The sequence below is a fragment of the Lepidochelys kempii genome, chromosome 13 (genome assembly GCF_965140285.1).
Source record: "Lepidochelys kempii isolate rLepKem1 chromosome 13, rLepKem1.hap1, whole genome shotgun sequence".
Taxonomy (NCBI): Eukaryota; Metazoa; Chordata; order Testudines; family Cheloniidae; genus Lepidochelys; species Lepidochelys kempii.
The window spans coordinates 41,008,844-41,024,188 of record NC_136392.1 but is presented as its reverse complement, the minus strand read 5'-3'; the positions used below and the strand labels follow the sequence as shown (position 1 = coordinate 41,024,188).

Here is a 15,345-nt window from a genome sequence, read left to right as displayed (position 1 = left end):
TGTAAACTGACAAACCTTTAATTCTCTGGAATAAAAGGGCTTTAGAGAATTAATATGGTACACCTTAGGCTTTCGGTTGGAGGTGGGGAATGCTATGAGATAATTAACAGCTCCCAGGCGCTCCTGGACCACGAATGGCCCTTCCCACGATGCTTCCATTTTATGGGCCTGGAGCGCCCTTAAGACCATGACCTGGTCTCCTACTTTGAAGGAACGCTCTCTGGCATGTTTATCATACCAGGCTTTTTGCTCTTTTTGAGCATCCTGTAAGTTTTCTCTAGCAAGGGCTAAAGAGGTTCGGAGGGTGTTTTGTAGGTTGGTTACAAAGTCCAGAATGTTAGTTCCTGGAGAAGGTGTAAATCCCTCCCATTGCTGCTTCACCAACTGCAATGGCCCCTTAACCTCACGGCCATATACAAGTTCAAATGGGGAAAACCCTAAACTGGGATGTGGTACAGCTCTGTAGGCAAAGAGCAACTGCTGCAATACTAGGTCCCAATCATTGGAGTGCTCATTTACGAATTTACGTATCATGGCCCCCAAAGTTCCATTAAACTTCTCCACCATGCCATTTGTTTGATGATGGTAAGGAGTGGCAACCAAGTGATTTACCCCATGAGCTTCCCAAAGGTTTTTCATAGTTCCTGCCAGGAAATTAGTCCCTGCATCTGTGAGGATGTCGGAGGGCCAACCTACCCTGGCAAAAATGTCTGCTAGTGCCTGGCACACACTTTTAGCCCTGGTGTTGCTTAGAGCTACTGCTTCCGGCCATCGGGTGGCAAAATCCATGAAAGTCAGTATGTACTGCTTTCCTCTGGGTGTCTTTTTCGGAAAAGGACCCAGAATATCCACAGCTACTCGCTGAAATGGAACTTCAATGATGGGGAGTGGCTGGAGAGGAGCTTTGACCTGGTCTTGCGGTTTTCCCACTCTTTGGCACACCTCACAAGACTGGACATAGGTAGAAACATCCTTGCCCATTCCCTCCCAGTGGAATGACCCCCCCAAACGGTCTTTGGTCCTGTTCACCCCAGCATGGCCACTAGGGTGATCATGGGCTAAGCTCAAGAGCTTGGCCCGGTATTTAGTTGGAACTACCAACTGTCTCTGAGGATGCCAGTCTTCCTGGTGTCCCCCAGAAAGAGTTTCCTTGTATAAAAGTCCTCTTTCTACAACAAACCTGGATCGATTAGAAGAGCTGAGAGGCGGTGGGTTGCTCCGTGCCGCCGTCCAAGCTCTCTGGAGGCTTTCATCTGCTTCCTGTTCGGTCTGGAACTGTTCCCTTGATGCTGGAGACATCAGTTCCTCATGGGATTGTGGACCTAGGCTTGGTCCCTCTGGAAGCGATATAGGGGATGGAGCTGTTTCTGTTGACTGTGAACCGCTCTCCGCTGGTGCACTATGTTGGGATTCAGGCTCCGGCTGAGCCTCTTGTGTAGGGTTATCGGCTGCTGCCAGTTCAGGTTCGGTGGGGCCCTCTGGTGTTGAGGTTGCAAGTACTGGATTCAGTGCTGACACGGGGTCTGGTGTTGGTTGTTCGGCTGGTTCCGGTTCTGGGACTGGTTCCGTCTGGGTCTCTGGGACTGGATCCACTACTGCTGTTGCAGACATTGGCCTGGGGTCCAGGTCCATCACCTCTGACTGGGTCCTGATAGAAGTTTCCGGAACAGAGCTAGGCCTCACGGCTTGTTTAGCCTGGTTGCGGGTGACCATTCCCACCCTCTTGGCCTGCTTCACATGATTGGCCAAGTCTTCCCCCAACAGCATGGGGATGGGATAATCATCATAGACTGCAAAAGTCCACATTCCTGACCAGCCCTTGTACTGGACAGGCAACTTGGCTGTAGGCAAATTGAAAGAGTTGGACTTGAAGGGTTGAATCGTCACTTGGATCTCTGGGTTGATTAAATTGGGGTCCACTAAGGAAGCATGGATAGCTGACACTTGTGCTCCGGTGTCCCTCCACGCGGTGACCTTCTTCCCACCCACACTCACAGTTTCCCTCCGTTCCAAGGGTATCTGGGAGGTATCTGGGCCTGTGGACCTCTGGTGTGATTCCGGTGCAATGAACTGTAATCTGTTGGGGTTCTTGGGGCAGTTGGCCTTTACATGCCCCAGCTCGTTACACTTAAAACATCGTCCAGCTGACGGGTCACTGGGGCGAGGAGGGTTGCTGGAGAACGGGGTGGTGGGACGATAAGGGGTCTGGAGGGTTCTTTGGGAGGTAGGTGGGGCTTTGGGCGGCCCCCGGTAATAGGGTGTGGTCTGGGGTGGTCCCTTCTGGTCTCCGCTCCAACTGCGACCAGTTTTCTTCTTCTCTGCCACCTCCACCCATCTGGCTCCAATCTCTCCTGCCTCAATTACAGTTTTGGGTTTCCCATCTAGGATGTATCTTTCTATTTCCTCAGGAACACCCTCTAAGAATTGTTCCATTTGCATTAGGAAGGGCAAATTTACTGGAGATTCAACACTTGCTCCTGATATCCAGGCATCCCAATGTTTTACAATGTGGTAGGCATGTCGGGTAAATGACATGTCTGGTTTCCACCTTAGGGCTCTGAACCTCCGACGAGACTGCTCGGGTGTTATCCCCATTCTGACTCTCGCCTTGGATTTAAACAGTTCATACTTGTTCATGTGTTCTTTAGGCATTTCAGCTGCCACCTCAGCTAAGGGTCCACTGAGCTGCGGCCTCAGCTCTACCATGTATTGGTCAGTAGAGATGTTGTACCCAAGGCAGGCCCTTTCGAAGTTTTCTAAGAAGGCCTCAGTATCATCACCTGCCTTGTAGGTGGGGAACTTTCTGGGATGGGAAGTGGTACCTGGAGAAGGATTGCTAGGGTTTGTTGGTATATTCTGCTGGGCCTTTATCCTCTCCATCTCCTCCACATGCTTCCTCTCTTTTTCCTTCTCCTCCTCCACATGCTTCCTCTCTTTTTCCCTCTCCTCCTCCACATGCTTCCTTGCCTCCATTTCCCTCTTGTGGGCAGCCTCTTGGTGTTGTTCTGCCTCCCTTTCTTGTTCCTTCTTCAGCTGCATGAGTTCTATCTGTCTTTCATGTTCCCTTTGTTTTTCCTCAGCCTGAAATTTGGCTAATTCCAGCTGTAGTCGAGCTGAGGATTTGGCCATTCTAACCTCTCTGTTTTTAACTAACTTTACACCCGAGGTTTAGAAATAAACAAACAAAACTTGGCTGTAAAATTTTGCTGTGCTGGAATAGAATACCTATTCTCTGATAGTGATTGTCAGCCTACAGAAAAAGACAATTCCCTTGTCTCTGCTCTGGGCCCAAATTAAAGCAAAAAACCTCCAACTACTTGGAAACCTGCTTACCCAGCCCAACGAAGAAAAAAAAAAATTTCTTTTCAAACCTGTGCTCCTTGTAAAACAAAAAAAAAAAAATCAAAATCCTAAAAAAAACCCTGCCACTTTTGTCTCCAGGCAAATGGGTAGAGCACACACCCCCTATTTACTTTTAGGAAGAAAAGAAAAAAAAAAAAACCTCTGGGTTGGAAGACTGTGAATTTCCCTGCAGGAGTTAAGTACCCTGCCTCCAGGCAAATGAAACCTGCAATTCACAAGATAATCCCCTTTTGTCTCTGCTTGGCCACAAAGCAGAGAGAAACCAAGCTGCTTTCAGTTTCAAAGCTGCCTTCTGGACTTCCTAAAAATTCCTTTTTAAAATCTGTATTTCTAGTTCAAAAAATCTCAACTGGATCTCAAAATGATTTCAGGTTAATCCCACCGCTGCGCCACCATGTCAAGGTTCCTCCCCCACTCTGAACTCTAGGGTACAGATGTGGGGACCTGCATGAAAAACCTCCTAAGCTTATCTTTACCAGCTTAGGTCAAAACTTCCCCAAGGTACAAAATATTACCCCCGTTATCCTTGGAATGGCCGCTACCACCACCAAACTAATACTGGTTACTGGGGAAGAGCTGTTTGGACGCGTCCTTCCCCCCAAAATACTTCCCAAAACCTTGCACCCTACTTCCTGGACAAGGTTTGGTAAAAAGCCTCACCAATTCGCCTAGGTGACTACAGACCCAGACCCTTGGATCTTAAGAACAATGAACAATCCTCCCAACACTTGCACCCCCCCTTTCCTGGGAAATGTTGGATAAAAAGCCTCACCAATTTGCATAGGTGACCACAAACCCAAACCCTTGGATCTGAGAACAATGAAAAAGCATTCAGTGTTTTACAAGAAGACTTTTAATAAAAAATAGAAGTAAATAGAAATAAAGAAATCCCCCCTGTAAAATCAGGATGGTATATATCTTACAGGGTAATTAGATTCAAAAACATAGAGAACCCCTCTAGGCAAAACCTTAAGTTACAAAAAAGATACACAGACAGAAATAGTTATTCTATTCAGCACAATTCTTTTCTCAGCCATTTAAAGAAATCATAATCTAACACATACCTAGCTAGATTACTTACTAAAAGTTCTAAGACTCCATTCCTGTTCTGTCCCCGGCCAAGACGACTACAGACAGACACACAAACCCTTTGTTTCTCTCCCTCCTCCCAGCTTTTGAAAGTATCTTGTCTCCTCATTGGTCATTTTGGTCAGGTGCCAGCGAGGTTACCTTTAGCTTCTTAACCCTTTACAGGTGAGAGGAGCTTTCCCCTGGCCAGGAGGGATTTCAAAGGGGTTTACCCTTCCCTTTATATTTATGACACCCCCGCTACTGCTGGCTGCACCCTAAGGGCAACCAGTGTCCACGGCCCATTCGACATCACCCCGCCTTTACACCCGACTCCTTCCCCGGCCCAGCATCAGGCCCCGCCCCCAGGGCTCGGCCCCGCCCCCGCCCCGCTGACCGAACCCGGATCCCGCCAGCCCCCATTCATCCGCCGAAGCCCCGCCCCCGCCGAGATAGCCCCGCCCCCGAGGCTCGGCCCCGCCCCCGCCCCCGCCCCGCTGACCGAACCCGGATCCCGCCAGCCCCCATTCACCCGCCGAAGCCCCGCCCCCGCCGAGCTAGCCCCGCCCCCGGGGCTCGGCCCCGCCCCCGCCCCGCTGACCGAACCCGGATCCCGCCAGCCCCCATTCACCCGCCGAAGCCCCGCCCCCGCCGAGATAGCCCCGCCCCCGCCGAGATAGCCCCGCCCCCGAGGCTCGGCCCCGCCCCCGCCCCGCTGACCGAACCCGGATCCCGCCAGCCCCCATTCACCCGCCGAAGCCCCGCCCCCGCCGAGCTAGCCCCGCCCCCGCCGAGCTAGCCCCGCCCCCGGACTCCGCGCCCTGCTCAGCTGCGATGAGCTCAGCTGGGCGCCGGGTATGGCGGAGGATCTGGAAGACCCGTGAGTCTGCGCTACCCCCCGCCCCGCTTGTGGGGGGTCGCTGGGGTCCCTTTGCGGGGCGGGGGCCCTGTTCCCATGGCCCCTAAGCGCCCCGAGGACTTGGCTGCGCTGCGTCTTTGGGGGGGAGCCCCCCTGCGGCATGCCCGGGGTGGGGAGCTGGACCTGGGGGGCTGAGAAGCTGCAGGACCGGGGGGGGAAGGGTTGTGAGGGCGGAGAGGGGTCTGGCAAAGGCAGGAGAGGAGCTGGAGGGAGTGAGGGGGGCAGGAGGGGGGCTATTGCGGGACTGGGCAGAGGAGGGGAAGGACGGCGGGCTCTTGGGGGCAGAGGGAGGGGGTTATTGGGGAGCGGGTGGGGGGATTTGGGGGGAAGAATGGAGGGGGTTATTGGAGGGCAGGGGATTGTTTGGCGATGGGGGAGAGAGGAGAGTGATCCTTGGGGGAGGGGGCTGGTGGGGGGGCAGGAAGAAGAGAATTATTTGGGGAGAAGGGGAGGGAGGAGGAGTCATTGGGGTAGGGGACTCTTGGCGGGGGGGGGGTTATATGGAGTGAAGGGGGAGGGGACTGTTGGGAGGTGGGTCCAGAGGGGGGCAGCAGGAGGAGGTTATCTGGGGTAGGAAGGAGGGAAAGGGGGTTGATACATTCTGTCAGGTTGTCTGGGGGGGCAAACAGCTGAATCCTGGTGTCCCTGTGCCCCTCGGGGGGGGGGGGGGAGAGTCCCCTGGGTGTGTGTCCCCACCCCTGCCGGGAGAGGCAGCCAGCACCTGCTCCCCTGGGGAGTGACTCAGCACTATCCCTGCCCCAGAGCTCCTTGCCCCTAGCCATGGGGCAGCAACCCCTGAAAAGCCCCTGGGTGATGGGCGGGGGGATACACCAGGGGGCAGTGGGACCCTGTGAGAGGAGCTCTGGGACCCCGTGAGGGGCAGCTGGGACCCCAGTGAGAGAGGCAAAGTGGGTGATGGGGAGCCTCTGCCCCCCAGGACGGTGAGATGCTCCCCCAGCCTGGGGGGTGGGGAAGATACCTGGGTCCCTCTATGTGGGGGGGGGGTCAGTTGATGCCCTCATTTGGAGCCAGACCCCAATGGGTCATTAATGTGTTCCCCCTCCCACATTGCTCCCCTGTTCTGTCTGCCCTCCGGCCCCCCGCACTGTCTGTCTGTGGGGCTGTATGTCCACCCCCTGGCTCAGGCCCCAGGGTTGGCTCAGCGGCTGGCTCCCTGCCTGGCGCCCCACGTCCATGTCCCACCTGAAGAACGTGGAGGCCCGGATCCTGCAGTGTGAGTAGTGAAATTGGCGGGGGACCCAGCCTGGGGTGTATCCTTCATGGGGGACCTCTCTCCTGTGATCCATGGGGGGAGGGGGGTGTCCGTGGGCAGGGGGCTGGGTAGGGCTTGGGGGTGTATTTCCTGTGGGGGGTGGCTGGGGGCAAACATCAGCAGCTGAGTAAGGAGGCCATGGGGTAATCCCCCCATGGGGGCTGGGTCAGAGCCCCCCATGGTCACAGTTGGGGGGCCTGGGTGGAGGGGGGACTGGGTGGAGTGTATCAGGGAAGGGGGCCCAGGACCCCCTCTGGGGGGGGTCTGGGAGACCCAGGGGGTTAAGTACCCCCTATAGGTGTGCTAGCTGATCCAGGGGCTTGGGTAGGAGTCTCGGGAGTGTATCCCTCATGGGGGGCACTAGGGGACCCAGGGGCCAAGGAGAGGTGTGTGAGGGGCTGGGTCAGGGGCTGGGGTCCGGGCAGGGGGATACACCTCCTATGGGGGGGGCTGGGCTGTGGGGGCGATGGGTCAGGGCCTGGCGGCCAGGCTGGGCACGGGGACACCCCCTATGGGGGGCTGGCTCAGGGCCCCCCTGACTCCCCCTCTCCGTGCAGGCCTGCAGAGCCGGTTCGTGGGGCGGTACGTGACCCTGCCGGGCTGGGCGCGCATCTGGACCGTCTCGCTGTGCCCAGAGCAGGGTGGGGGGCGCACCCCCTTGGTCCTGGTGCATGGCTTCGGGGGCGGCGTGGGGCTGTGGGTGCTCAACCTGGACCGGCTTGGGACCCGGCGGCCCCTTCACGCCTTCGACCTGCTGGGCTTTGGGCGCAGCTCCCGGCCCGCCTTCCCCCGCGACGCCCAGGGCGCTGAGGCCGAATTCGTGCGCTCCATCGAGGGCTGGCGCCAGCAGATGGGCATCAGCGCCATGATCCTGCTGGGCCACAGCCTGGGCGGCTTCCTGGCGGCCTCCTACAGCCTGGCGTACCCCGAGAGGTGAGGGACCCCCTGACCCCCCATACCACCCTGCCCCCCAATCCTACAGCTTGGCGTACCCCGAGAGGTGAGGGCCCCCCCGGCCCCCCATACCGCCCTGCCCCCCGATCCTACAGCCCGGCGTACCCCGAGAGGTGAGGGCCCCCCCGGCCCCCCCATACCGCCCTGCCCCCGATCCTACAGCCCAGCGTACCCCGAGAGGTGAGGGCCCCCCCTGGTTCCCCATACCACCCTGCCCCCCGATCCTACAGCCCGGCGTACCCCGAGAGGTGAGGGACCCCCTGACCCCCCATACCACCCGGCCCCCCAATCCTACAGCTTGGCGAACCCCGAGAGGTGAGGGACCCCTCTGTCACGGAGTCCCCGGGCGATGCTCTGGAACTGCTCCCCATGAAGCCAGGCAGGACTCTGGGGGAGTCTCCTCTCTGGAAGCAGCCTGTCTGCAGGACACACAGCTCACCCGGCTTCCACCTTCCTGGGTCTGACCTCGGAGCATTCAGCATCCTCTGCCCCTCTGTGCGCTTCCCACAGCCAGTCCGCCCAGGTGGGGTCCTGGGGGGGCCAGAGGGTCCTGCCCCACAGCTCCGCAGTCAGACGTGACTCTCAGCCAGCCAGTAAAACAGAAGGTTTATTAGATGACGGGAACATGGTCTAACACAGAGCTTGTAGGTGCAGAGAACAGGACCCCTCAGCTGGGTCCATTTTGGGGGGCAGTGAGCCAGACAACCACGTCTGCCCCTCACTCCATGTCCCCAGCCAGCCCCAAACTGAAACTCCCTCCAGCCCCTCCTCCTCTGGGCTTTGTCCCTTTCCCGGGCCAGGAGGTCACCCGATTCCTTTGTTCTCCAACCCTTTAGCTCTCACCTTGCAGGGGGGAAGGGCCAGGCCATCAGTTCCAGGAAACAGGGTGTCGGCCATTCTCTGTGTCCAGACCCCTGCACACCCCTGCCCTCTAGGGCTCTGCAATGATCATACACCCTTACCCCACCACCTAGATACTTAAGAACTGCCTAGGGGAAACTGAGGCACCCTCACACGATTCAGAGGAAACATTAAGAACAGTCCCACTTCGTCACACCCTCCAGCACCCCCATACCACCCTGCCCCCCGATCCTACAGCCCGGCATACCCCGAGAGGTGAGAGACCCCCAGGCCCCCCCATACTGCCCTGCCCGCCGATCCTACAGCCTGACTTACGCCAAGAGGTCAGGGCCCCCCCCCAGCCTCCCCATACCGCCCTGCCCCCCGATCCTACAGCCTGACGTACCCTGAGAGGGGAGGGACCACCCCAGCCCCCTCTACCTGCCCTCCCTGCCCCCCCCGATCCTGGGCACCCCCGCAGCCCAGCCCCCACTACCTGCCCTCCCCCATACCGCCCTGCCCGCCCCCTGATCCTATAGCCTGATGTACCCCGAGAGGTGAGGGACACCCCCCCCCAGCCCGCTGCCTGCCCTGGCCCGCCCCCACCTCGCTACCCACCCCCGTCTCTCCTCTACCCCTACTGCCTTGTCCCCGTTCAGCCCTTTTCTCCCCCGTCCACCCCCCTCCATCCCTGCCAGGGTCCCGCTGGGGCTCAGCCTAGGTGCCCCAGAGGGGTGAGACTCCCCCATGCCCAGGGGCTCAGAGGACAGAGGTGGGGGGCAGAGTTAAGGTTCCCCCTGGGGGGCAGGGTGTTGCTGTTCAGGTCCCATCTCCCCAAGGTGGGTTGGTGTTTGGGGGGTGGGGGTTGAGTCTGGGGCTGTCTCTGTCTGTGGGGTGGGGGGCTTTTCGGGGGGGGGCACTGTGAGTCGCCTTGTGGGGGTGTCCGTGCGTCCTTCTCTCACCTTTTCTGCTGCTGCCCCCACCCGGCCTGGCATAGGGTGAAGCACCTCATCCTGGTGGACCCCTGGGGCTTCCCCGTGCGCCCCACTGACCCCAACCAGATCCAGCCCCCCCCAACCTGGGTCAAGGCCATGGCCGCTGTCCTGGGGCGCTCCAACCCCCTGGCTGTGCTGAGAGTCGCCGGGCCCTGGGGTGAGTCACCAGAGGGCTAGGGGTAGGGGGGCAGGATGGGCTGGGGGGCAGGGGAGAAGGGCTGTGGAAGGGGAGGAATGGGGCTGGGGGATGTGAGTTATTTTGAGTGGTAACTAAGGGTAGGGGGTGGGACTGGGGGGCAGGAAAGTGAATCTCCGGGGCAGATCTGTAACAAGGTGTCTGTCTCCACATCCTTCTGTCCAGGTCCTGGCCTCGTCCAGCGCTTCCGTCCTGACTTCAAGCAGAAATTCGCGGAGTTCTTTGAGGATGACACTATCCCGGAGTACATCTACCACTGCAATGCCCAGACGCCCAGGTGAGGGGTGGGGCGCCCGGGAACCCCAGCCCCTTGGGGTCACCACCGTGCTCCCAGGCCTCAGGGGGGGAATGGGACCCAGGCATCCAGGATGCCAGTGCGGGGAGTTCACCCACAGGCCCCAGCACCAGGGAGAAGAGACTAGGAGGGGGAATGGGACCCAGGTGTCCGGGACAGCATCCCTAGGGACCCTGCAGTCCTGACAGATGCAGGGATGGGGAATGGGACCCAGGCATCCGGGATAGCACCCCTAGGGAGGGGGAATGGGGACCCGGGGGTGATCGTGGTGAAGGGTGGTTTGTGAGAGAGGCACGGACAGGGCGCAGGACCCAGGCGTCCGGGGGAGGGGGTGGGGTATTGGGAGGGAGGCACGGACAGGGCGCAGGACCCAGGCGTCCGGGGGAGGGGGTGGGGTATTGGGAGGGAGGCGCGGACAGGGCGTGGGACCCAGGCGTCCGGGCAGGGCTCACCCTCCCCCTGCGCCCCAGCGGCGAGACGGCGTTCAAGGCCATGACGCAGGTGCTGGGCTGGGCGCGCCGTCCCATGCTGGAACGGATCCACCTTCTCCCGCGGGAGCTGCCCATCACCCTGATCTATGGCGCCGAGTCCTGGATCGACACCAGCACCGGGCGCCGGGTGCGGGAGCTGCGGCCCGACAGCTACGTCCGGTACCTGGTACGAGGGAAGGGGGGCTGGGGCTGATGGGGTGGGTCTGTGCACCCCCTCGTATGGGGGGCAGGGACTTGGGGAGGGGGCAGTTGGGGGGAGCCAGGCCTAGAGGGGTGGGGAGGCCTGGGGCAGTTGCAGCGGGGGGGTGTTGCAGTGTAGATGTACCCTAAGGGGAATGGGGGGATTGGGGAGGAGTGGGAAGGGGAAATATGGCGGGATGCAGAAAGTGGGGGGGCAGACCTGTCTCCTGACCCCCATCTGTCTCCCTTCTCTCCCCCCCACCCCCTTCCAGGCCATCGCCGGCGCCTCCCACCACGTCTACGCCGACCAGCCTGCTGCCTTCAACGCGGCCGTGCAGGAGATCTGCGACTCCGTGGACTGACGGACGGAGGGTCTGACCCCCCCCCATCGCGGGGGTACGGCCCCCTGTGGCTCCCCAGAGCCCCCAGCCACCTAGGCTCCTTCACTGCCACTGAAGTCTCGGGGCGCCAGGAAGGGGGAGAGGCATCAAGATTGTGCTGATTAAGGGGTTTATTCCTCTATCTCCGGGGCTGATTCATTCCCCCCTTTCCCTTTGCTTCTCACTCTCTCGGGCTGTACCCTTCCCCTGTGCCAGGGGAGGGCCAGTCTTTGAGACGTCCCTCTGGCCCCAGGATGTGGGGGGAGACCGGGGGGTAGGGGACTGGGACACGGGGGGCTTTCCCCTCTAGGGGTGCTAGATTTGATCTGGCCTCAGGGCCAGGGACCGGCTCTCTGGGGAAATAGTCGGGGGGGGGGGCCTTTTCATGGGGCTCCCCACCCCTGGCTGCCTGAATCTCCCTCTGCTCTGTGACCCTCCTGATGTGCCTTAGGCTGCTGAAGCCGGCTCTGGGGCGCGAGGGCCCCCGGTGGTGTGTGCACCGCACGGTTCTGAATGCACGTGGCCGGCAAGCGGCTGGGGGTGCGAGGCCCCAGCCTGTGCTGGACTGAACACCCCGGCGGCTGCCCACGCCCCAGCTCTGCCGTGGGCAGGGGACGCGACACTGAAGCACAAGGGATCTTCCCACGCTGGTGGCTGGCTGGGCCCGGGAGCGTCCGTCGAACGGTGCCACGTTCCGAACCCCTCGGCTCCTGCGGGCCGCCCTGGGCGCTTTGCCGCGGTGCCTTGCGCTGGACCCGCCCCTTTGTACCCAGTTTCTACCTTAATAAACAAAACGACACTGGAAAACTTTGCATGGAGTGCGGGGGGGTGCCGGGCTGCAGGGCGGGGGCTCAGCAGGGGTGGTCTCCCCTCAGTGCCGTGCCGTGGGGTGGGGGGCGGTCCCCCCTCGCTCAGCTCTGATGCCAGTGCCCCAGTCTGGTGCGGGGGGGTGCCGGGCTGCAGGGCGGGGGGCTCAGCAGGGGCCTGGCTCCCAACAGGGCGCCAAGGTGCACTGGACACAGGGCCCCTGTTCGAGCAGCCCGATGCCCCACCCCAGAGGCAGCTGCAGCGGGACTTTGTCTCTTCTTCCAGTCCCCCCTCTTTAAGACCCTTCTGTCTCAGCCAGCCCCTGCACTCGGCAGCCCCATGGGACCCCCTTGTGAGGTCGCCCCTCGCTGTCACAGTGGTGCCCCCTGGCAGCGAGGGCCTCCCAAGGCGCTGGCTGGAGACAGGAGCAGCCAGCATGGGGAGCCTGGTCTCCCCTGGGAAGAAGTCAAAGCGCGAGAGGATGGTGGCTGCTCCCCAGGAGCCGGAGATGGCAGTGGGGGGCTGGGCTCCGCGGAGCCGCTCCCCGAGGAGCAAATGTGCTGTGAGTTAGAGCCGAGGGTGTCTCCCAGCCGCTGGGCCAGGGCCGTGATTCACTGTGCTCCCCCGCAATTCAGTAGGGGAGCGGAGATGGGGGGCCCATCTCCAAGGGCTGTCTTGGTGGGGGTCCTCCAGCAGGTGAACGGTGCTGCAGCCATGTTGACTCCCAGGAGGCAGTGCCAGGCTGGTGCCAGCCAGGGATCAGGTCCCAGTGGCACAGAAAGCTAGTGGCCGGCGTGAGATCTGGGCCGCGTGGGGAATGAGGTCTCCAAAAAGGCCACTGGGCAGAGCTGTATAAATAAGGGACTTTTGGCTTTGGGGGCAGAACTGAAAAATCCCGGGGTGGCTGGCAGGGAACTGGCTCCATGGAACCAAAACCAGACGTTTCCCATTTGGTTGTTGCTGCATCGAAAACCTCCACTTGAAGTTAGAGTGGGCGGAAAGCTTTTGACTTGAAATAATCCCCCCCGCCCCCCCACGGTCTTGTTCCAATTTGGCCGTTTCGGGTGCCTTTTGCCTTTTTTTAAATTTGTTTCCTTGGCCAAGCTTGAAGCTGAAATGCCCTTTCGCATCGACATGAAACGCATCGGAGCGAAATGTCTGGATTCTCTTCGTTTGGTGTCCCCCTCCCCGTCTCCCCCCCCCCCCCCGCCCCAAAATTGTGTGTTGAATTTGGTGCATACTTTCCATTTTAGGTGAAAAAACAGTTTAAAAAATCTTGCTCCTGCGACCTTTTCATGGAGCGAGACGGGCGGTTTCTGTCCAGGGACCGGCCCGGACCCTTCCACCCCTCGGCTTGCTCAGAAATAACCAAACCCGCCCACCGTTCCTGGGATGTGCCTCGGCTCCGCGGTCCTGCCCCTCTCATGTGCCCCAAGTATTTGCTCCTCTCTTTCAGCCTGACCCCGCTGCATGGCGCCCCCTGCTGAAGGGCCCTGGCCAGCTGGGCGCGCCCCTCTCAGCGCCCTCCTTGGGCAGAAGAAGCAGCCAGGGCAGAAGGGGGCTGCGGAGGCCTCCCAGCTCTGACCCCCTGCCGTTCTCCTCCATCATCCCGCAGGGCCTCCCCGGGGAGCCGGCGCAGGCTGGGTCGGAGCCCCCCGGCTCCTCCTCACCGGGGTGGTGCTGGAGCTGCACTGGGAGAGCCCCCTCCGGGGCAGGGGGCCGTCAGGGTAGCCCCGAAGGGGACGGGAGCAGCTGGGGGCTGAGAGAGGGCGTCTTACCCTGGGTCCATGCTGGGAGAAGAGGCCAAAGTGCAATAAAGAGACTCCCAGATGACACAGTTCACAGGCTGCGGCTGGGTGTGGGGTGAGGCCAGGGGGCTCCAGGGTGGACGGTTCATGGGAGGGGGGCCCTAGGGGGTACTGGGCTGCAGGGAGCGGGGCGGGGGGTGCTCTCCCCTAGCTGTCACTGCTGGCCCCATTGCGGGGCTAGGGGGTGCTATGCTACAGGGAGTGGGGCTCACTAGGGGGTGCTCTCCCCAGAGCTGACCCTAATGCCCCCGTGCAGAGCTGGGGGGCACTGCGCTACAGGGAGCGGGGCAGGGGGCTCAGAAAGGGGTGCTCAGGCAGGGCTGACCCCAGCAAGGCACCAGGGGGTGCTGGGCTGCAGGGAGCGGCGTGGGGGGCTCAGCAGGGGGCGCTCTCCCCCGGCTGTCAGAGCTGCCCCTAATGCCCCAGTGCAGCACTAGGGGGCACTGGGCTGCAGGGAGCGGGGTATGTGGGGCTCAGCTGGGGGTGCCGACTCCAATGCCCGGCCTGCAGGGCAGGTCTCTGCCTGGGGCGTCCATCCTTCTGCTGCCGAGACCTGGTCTCCTTCCTTAGCGTCTGCTGCCCTCCTGTGGCCCCTCCCAGCGGGGTGCCCCCCTTGCCCGCTGCTGCTCCTGAATAATCCTAGAAACATCCCGGCCAGTCCCCGGGGCTGCGGCAGGACCAAGTAACCCGAGACCAGCCCTGATGCGTGTTTGTCCCCCCGTTCTTAAAAACCTCCCAGGACCGGGACTCTCACGACCTCCCTTGGGAGCCGGTTCCGGAGCGTCGCTCCCCTGAGCGTTCGAAAGGGTGGCGTCCTAATTTCGAACCTCTCCTCTCTCTCCAGGGCGATGTGTGCCAGGACCAGGCAGTCTGCAGCCCCAGCCCCTCTGGGCTCGCTGCGTCAGTTCTGACTGGACAATAATTGCTGGAGCCCCGGCCCCTCTTTCCTTGCAGCGCTGGGTAGCTCCCTTGTGGCTGACTAAGCCCATCACGTCTTGTCCCACCGCCAGCGGATTTGGAGAACAATTGACCCCCCAGCCTCTCTAGAACAGCCCTTCCCATATCTGAGCCCCTCTGTCGTCTTTTTGGCAGACGAGGGCCCAGTTCTTTTAACCTCTCCTCAGAGGTTGGGTTTTCTAAACCTTTGATCGGTTGGGTTGCTCTCCTCTGGGGCCTGGCTTTGGTGCAGTATCCAGCTGGGGCCTCCTCAAAGCTGACTAGGGCTGGACCATCGGCTCCCGAGACTTACATTGTTCCAACCCCTGAATAATATTCGCCTTTTCGGCGACTGCATCGTGTTCTCCCAGGGCTCCTCCATCCCAGACCAGTGGGTTGCCTCCTTGTCTGGCTCTGGGCTGCCCTGGGGTGTGGGGAGCATTAGGGGGTCCCATAGGGGATTGTCAGGAGCGGTGGGGCAGAAGTAGGCAAGGGGAGGAATGGAGGGTGTCCAGGTCTGAGGGAGATGGGACAGAGTCCTGGGAGCTAGACTGGGGGGGGGGAGAGATCCCGGAGAGGGATAAGGGTGTGGGGTGGGACCCAAGGAGACTTGATGAGAGCTAGGCAGATCTGGCTGGGGATGCAGTGGGATAAATTGGGGCCCATCTGGGATCTGGCTGGTAGCCTGGGGGGATCATTTGGGGCTCTGGTGAGGGTCCGCTGAGATCACTCTGGATCTGGCTGAGATCTCCCTCTGTGAGGCTGTCGGCCTCTTGTGAGGTCACGGCTGGACTCTGAGGTCACAATTTCCCCCTCTCGTGCGGTGCTCCCAGGCGCGGA

The 15,345-nt window shown here is 60.6% G+C and overlaps 1 protein-coding gene across 1 annotated transcript; it reads left to right on the top strand.

Moving 5' to 3' along the window:
• Positions 1-5,210: 5,210 nt before the first annotated feature.
• ABHD4 (abhydrolase domain containing 4, N-acyl phospholipase B) lies at positions 5,211-11,753 on the top strand. The gene is made up of 7 exons (XM_073308643.2): positions 5,211-5,311; positions 6,496-6,584; positions 7,181-7,556; positions 9,415-9,569; positions 9,774-9,885; positions 10,374-10,560; positions 10,847-11,753. Exons 1-7 carry the CDS (start codon positions 5,289-5,291, stop codon positions 10,934-10,936), a joined length of 1,032 nt encoding a protein of 343 aa, XP_073164744.1. The 5' UTR covers positions 5,211-5,288; the 3' UTR covers positions 10,937-11,753.
• The last annotated feature ends 3,592 nt before the right edge of the window (positions 11,754-15,345 follow it).

Excerpts from the sequence above, each read along its gene's own strand:
- ABHD4 (XM_073308643.2), top strand. The coding sequence starts at position 5,289 with ATGGCGGAGGATCTGGAAGACCC. Across the intron at positions 5,312-6,495 it reads GCGGAGGATCTGGAAGACCC|GCCCCAGGGTTGGCTCAGCG; the intron begins GTGAGTCTGCGC and ends CCCCTGGCTCAG. Across the intron at positions 10,561-10,846 it reads ACAGCTACGTCCGGTACCTG|GCCATCGCCGGCGCCTCCCA; the intron begins GTACGAGGGAAG and ends ACCCCCTTCCAG.